At 37.4% G+C, this 6,443-nt stretch overlaps 1 protein-coding gene across 1 annotated transcript in view; it reads left to right on the forward strand.

The window, feature by feature from the left end:
- The window catches only part of cdk4 (cyclin-dependent kinase 4), a 16,007-nt gene extending 11,378 nt beyond the window's left edge, over positions 1-4,629 (forward strand). The window contains exons 4-8 of the mRNA XM_048173140.1: positions 1,187-1,354; positions 1,430-1,539; positions 2,854-2,904; positions 3,049-3,184; positions 4,021-4,629. Coding sequence (XP_048029097.1) covers positions 1,187-1,354; positions 1,430-1,539; positions 2,854-2,904; positions 3,049-3,184; positions 4,021-4,095 — 540 coding nt within the window. The 3' untranslated portion in view covers positions 4,096-4,629. The remainder of the gene's footprint in view (positions 1-1,186; positions 1,355-1,429; positions 1,540-2,853; positions 2,905-3,048; positions 3,185-4,020) is intronic.
- The last annotated feature ends 1,814 nt before the right edge of the window (positions 4,630-6,443 follow it).

Here is a 6,443-nt window from a genome sequence, read left to right on the forward strand (position 1 = left end):
CAGAAGAGACTTTCAAAAACATGAACGTTTGAACAGTAGTGTGAGTTTAAAGAAGGGTCATATGATGCTTTTTAATGTAATGTAAGGCGAGGCTTCAGTGAGTTGGAATGTCGTTGTGGAGACACTTTGTGTTTGGATTTGAAAGCAAAACCCCTTTGGACTTAGTTGAAGGTTAAATCTTAACAATGGTGAACATTTATTTATAACACTGTTCCTGAACGTACAACCCAAATTTTTGCTTGTGCACAGCGCATTTTACAGAGGACAGCTTCCTGAACCTGGAAGAGCACAACCCTGGCTAAATACACCTAAATAAATCAGAAATATGCACTTCAGTATGTTTTTTTAACTGTATTTTAGGTTGTCACTTCAGGACATAAAGTTGTTACAGTAAAGGACACAAATTATAACACTGTATCTGAAAGGTAAGAGAGTTAGAAAATAAATCTTAACTCTGTGAAACGCTCTGCTCAAGTCATGATTGCTAAATTGGTTTTGGTCGATCGGCTTGATGATCCGCATCTTCAGAATCCGACTCAGGCTCAAACTGATACGTCAGAGGTCTTCAACCCTGTTCCTGGGGACCCAACCTGCTTCAGCTCACCTGCTTGAGTATTTTCAAACATGCAAGAGCTTGATTAGCTGCTCCAGGTGTGTTTGATTAGGGTTGGAGCTAAACTCTCTCAGTGGGTCTCCAGGAACTCTGTGATACGGTAAAACCGACATTATTATTAACTCTGTTAACAGTTGCTTTAGAAGCTGAAGCTCATGGTTATGGTAAGGGTTTTTACACATGCACATGCTTGAGGTGATTGACCAATCACAACACACTGGGTCAGCTGTCAGCTGGCCAATCAGAGCACTCTGAGCTTTTCAGAAGGAGGGGCTTTGTAGAAATCAGAGCGTTTGTACATTAAAGCATGCTAACCTATTCTTTTACACCTAATAAACAAAACAATGAATGTTTAAAATAGCATAATATGACCCCTTTAATATGTTTGATTTATTTGAGAGTTGATCTGGACAAACGCTGCCCTGATTATTGCCAGCTCGTCTATCTAATTAAATTCCTCATGATTCGAGTCCTTTAACATGTCTCAAAACAAAGATCATCACATCAACAGAAGGTCATGAAAAGTTTTAAAATGAATGATGTTTTCAGCAGATGTGTTTGCGTGTGATGCAGGACTTGATGCAGCAGTTACTGTGTGGTTTGGCATTCTTGCACTCGAATCGGGTTCTCCATCGGGATCTGAAGCCGGAAAACATCCTGGTGACCAGCAGAGGGCAGGTGAAACTGGCCGACTTTGGCTTGGCACGGATCTACAGCTGTCACATGGCGCTCACACCAGTGGTAAGAGACGCGCGGTCTCGTGTCATCGACACCGATCGCACACGAAACACGTCTGATGATGTTTTCTCGGCTCAGGTTGTGACGTTGTGGTATCGCTCTCCTGAAGTGCTGCTCCAGACCACATACGCCACACCTGTGGACATCTGGAGCACCGGCTGCATCTTCGCTGAGATGTTCAGACGCACGTGAGTCTAAGCAGTGATGCTCAAAAGCTCTCAGATGTTCATTAAAATTCATATTTTTGGGTGGAACTAACCCTTTAAGCCTAAATACCCTATTAGTGCACTTGTGCTTTTATTTTGAAATGTCAAAACAAACATCATTTGCAGCTGTTTGTTACTGACGGTTCACTTTTTATTCTAACAAATGTTCAGTTGAGTTTGGCAGAGTTTGCATAAAAGTGTTGCTGCTTGAGAAGCCCTTCAAAAGACAGTGATAAAACTTTTCATAAGAATTTGTTTCATTAATAAATCAAGTTCAACCTCATATTATTACTTTTCTTTATATTTTAAAGCAATATTCTGTATTTCAAATATCTGTTCTGGTGGGATTCGGGTGGTATTACTAGAGATACTTCCCTTGTATTTATCATTTAAAAGGAAGGGTTTTGACAATTTCTTATTTTCATCTGGTATATTGGTTTAGTATCGAATAAATGTTGTCGCAGGGTCACCACCGGTCCTTACAGTCTTAAATTTGATTAATGAATTTAAGACATTCTCACACAAATCTTAAATGGTACAACACAAGTCTTCCTCATTATTTTATGAGGTCTTAAATTTGGGAATGGAAATACAGGAATTATAATACTGCCTTGTGATTTATTAAACTTCAAAAGGAGGCGCTGTTGCACATTCTACAGACTCACAGTTTCAGGCATTTCAAAATAAGAGTCCTGGTGTATTTCAAGTCCTGCATTATACATAAATCTTTCTTTCTTTCTTCTCTGGTTATTATTGGTATTTTGGTTACACAGTAAACTCTAGTATCTTCTCTCTGGGCTGAGTTCATTATTTAACACATTCACTAGATTTTTACTAATATCAGCACAATAATCTGATTGATTTCTTTAAAGATTATTATTGCATCAGTAAAATCTAATATTGCTCAACCTCTAATTCTAATGATCTATTATATATTGTTAGGTAAACCATTTAAATACATATTCATATATTGAATTTAATGTCCCTTGAGTATTTTTACATAGCCTGTTTAATGTTTTTTTTTTTTTTTTGTTTTTAATAAATTGTATAAGTTTGTTCTATATTGACAACTGCAATTAACTTTATCTGTGCAAGTTCTAAAAAGGTCCTTTTTTTAAAGTTTGATTTTAAAAACTGCAGAAATTCCCTTTGTTTTATGAATGTGTTATGTAGTATTGCTTAATGACCTTTAATGTTGACTTCAGTGGCTTTCTAATGCTTATTTTCCCATCAGGTCTGTTGATTAGTTCGTTCATTAGTCATTTATGATTTGTAATGTGGCGTCTCGTCTTTCAGACCGCTCTTCTGTGGAGATTCAGAGGTGGACCAGCTGGGGAAGATTTTTGCGTGAGTAAAAACAGACACACTCGTGTTAGAGAGACTGAATGACAGAGAGACACTGAACAATCAACACCAGACTCCTCTATCATGATGTGTGATCAGTGTGCTTTTAAAATCAGCCTGTGATTAATAATGAATGTTGATTGACAGGGTGATCGGCCTGCCGTCTGAAGACGAGTGGCCGACTGATGTCACTCTGTCCCGTCAGAACTTCAGCCCTCAAAACCCTCAGCCAATCACAGACTGTGTTCCTGAGATCAGCGAGAAGGGGGCGGAGCTCTTGCTGGTATGTTTACGTTCAGCATTCACTTTTCTCTGACAATGTTTTTACTCTGGTAAAACTGTTGCTATAAGTGAAGTAAATAAACTGTAAAAAGCGATTTAACACGATTTTTTAAGAGAAGAAATTATCATATATATTCTTAGATTCTCACTTTAAAAAATCAGGGTTTATTATTGTTAACTAAAATTAAAACCATAAAACAAACAATTTTGTTATTTGAAATAAACAAACTGAAATAAAAGAAAATAGTTTTAAAATGTACTTGTTTTATTTCATCTAGTTTCAAGACAATTTCTCATTTTCATTTAGTTTAACTGGAAGTACTAAAATAACTCAAATTGAAATATAGTTCTTATTAATTGCAAAAGATAATGAAAATTACTAAAATGAAAATGTAAAATATTAAAATAAAAACTCATAAACTGGTATTTTAGTTTTATTAATATTTTGAATTGGCTTTTATTTTTATATTTTTAATTTTTATGTTAACTTTAGTTTAATTTTTAGGTTGTTTCGTTATGTGCTTTTTTAAATATTGCTATTTAGGTTTAATTTATTTATTTTAGTTTTAGTTAGTTTTCATTTTTATTTATTTCAAGTTCATAATTTTAGTGCTTATTTCAGTTTATTAGGCAACATTTCAATATTTTTTAGTTTTTTCAACTAATATTTTATATTTTCTTTTATTTTAAGCTTTATTTCAATAACAGAAATGTTTCTAATAGTTTTAGTTAACGATAATAACCATGATTAAAACTAATTGTATATCAGTGATATTGAAACAGCTCAGATGATCTGAAGATACTGTTGTGACTCTTGATCTTCCTCTGTCTCAACAGGAAATGCTGACATTCGACCCGCTGAAGCGAATCTCTGCGCTGAACGCTTTGGAGCATCAGTTCTTTTCAGAATGAGTGCTTCATTCCCATCATTCACTGCAGCCTGGGACCATCGAGAGTTCTTCTCTTCCACATACTTAAGAACTGAATATTCAACCATACCTGTTTGTGTGTGTAAACGTGTTCGTCTGTGACTTTAGTGAGCGGTTTCACTGCCTGTGTGGAGTGTTGTACATGATGAGGAGGATTTGAGCATCACATTCGCCTGTGATGATAGACCTGAACTTTGAAGTGTCATATTTCTCTTCCTTTACAGGGGATCATTATCATTAGCAGGTGTAAACTGCCTTCCACTCTTATCTCTCCTCCAGCATCTGATTCCAGCATCAGCCGCTCTGTGTGTTTCCACAGAGAAAATAGATAAAGCAGATAAACCGGCCCCTGAAGCTCACTGGATCTCAAACCAGGAACTGCTAACATCAGGGGTCGGGGTCACGTCCTCACTGCATAAAGTCTGACGCAAAACCAAACGACCATAAGCTGTCCACACCAACTTCCCCATTTCTATTCTTTCCCATCCAACTGAAATAAAATGCTTTCATTTATAAATGTGTGTTTTTTCTATTGGTTTATTCATCATTAGGGTTGGGTATCGTTTGAATTTTAACAATTCCAAAAAAGAAAAAAGTAAAGACTTAGATATCATTCACATTTATACTGTCTTATTGCAAAATATTTAATTGTAGGTGAATATCATGAACAAAAATCAGCAGGCTGAACTCTTACACAAGGAACATTTGTCTATAGTTTAAAAACACCACAGCAAAAACAACTAGCCTAACTAATATACAGTTCCAAGCATTATTATAGACAAGTAAAAAAGAACAAATAAACAAATTAGGAATTGCACGAATACATAAAACTGAACAAAGATATGACTTACAATAAACAGTGATTTAAGATTTTCAGGTATTCAGGTACAAAACTGTAATCAAATGTAAAATAACACTGCACTTTATAAATAAAATATACATTACAAATATAGTTACAAAAGTTATTCAGTGAAGAATAGCGAATTAATTTTCTCTTTGACTTTTGTTTTTTGATTGATTTTGTTATAGAGACGGCAGCAGGAATATTAGGCTGCTGTCACTTTATCCAATTTACTGTTATGCTTTTCTTTGTCAGCTGTTTACATTCACTTCGGACATAACCGACTGTTTTTACAAGGATATTTTGACATTTCTGTCTGTTTTTCTGTGCAAAAAGGTGCGGAAGAGACTATTCAGTTTGAGAGGCTGCTTTCTGTGCGCTTGCTTTAGATGTGTGTGCAGCACAGAAAACAGCGTGCGAGTCTTCTCTTGTTTAAAGTTATATTAAAATGCACACAAAGGAACCGATAAGAGAAATCGAAATTAAGATTTCAGGCCAGACTGTCAGATTTCAAATATGTGGCAACTAACGGCTCCATGAGGGGCATTCAGAGAAGGCCTTCTTCTCCATCCCCTCCACATCGAGAGCAGATTCTCCCTGCACAGGCATCTTGCTAGTAAACGGTTTGTCATTTCAGAAAGCCGCAACCTCCTCCAGGAGCTCTGGAAATACAGGAAGGAGCTGTCATGCTGCCTGTTTCGCTCTCGCAGCCTCTTACCCTCGTAGCAAGACTTTGCAGTCTCCGCTGCCACGGAATATTTAGGTTTTCTGTAGCAGGTTTGCACGTGTCTCCATGGATCCCACTGCCATGAGGGGTTGTGCCGACTGCACAGGGAGGCATCAAGCTGTTCACCCCAGGATAAAGCTGCCGTGGTGGGCAGCTCTACAGGAACGGATACCTGCGGAGTGACAGCTGGAGCTGGGCTAGGTGACATGAGGGGATCCTGGCCCAACAGGCTAGCTTGCAACAAAGGCTCTTCATAGTGAATCATGCATAGTGTTCACAAGAACCAGGATTCTCGATGGCCAATTGAGCATGTTTCAGCCCAAGACATGCAGAGCATAACTGCCGTGTGTCATTGCATGAAATTTTGTTCCCACATGAACAAAGTCGCAAAGAATCTCCCTCACTAGATAGCCTGCTTTGCATTGAACAATCCTGGCAATCAGCTGGAATGCAAATTGACGGTGCCAGGCCGAAAATGGTGTGGTGACCAGTAGTTCATCCAGAAGATTGTTGATGAATTATCCAAATTTTGTAGGTTTCTGGTGTGAAGCGAGAAGAGGTTTTGAATGTCGAATGTCGCTCCTCCTATACTGAGGTATACTGGCGTAATGTAATAGGGCATCTGAGGAATACGCGAAAGGGGGTATCCCATAGTGAGACACTGAAATGTGTGCTTGAAAGAGAACTGTTGTTTAATTACCTTGAACAGAACTGAACCAGACCTTTGTCTCAAAATATATTCAATAATTTCACAGATTCTCAT

This window comes from Megalobrama amblycephala, linkage group LG21 (assembly GCF_018812025.1).
Source record: "Megalobrama amblycephala isolate DHTTF-2021 linkage group LG21, ASM1881202v1, whole genome shotgun sequence".
NCBI classification, from domain to species: Eukaryota; Metazoa; Chordata; class Actinopteri; order Cypriniformes; family Xenocyprididae; genus Megalobrama; species Megalobrama amblycephala.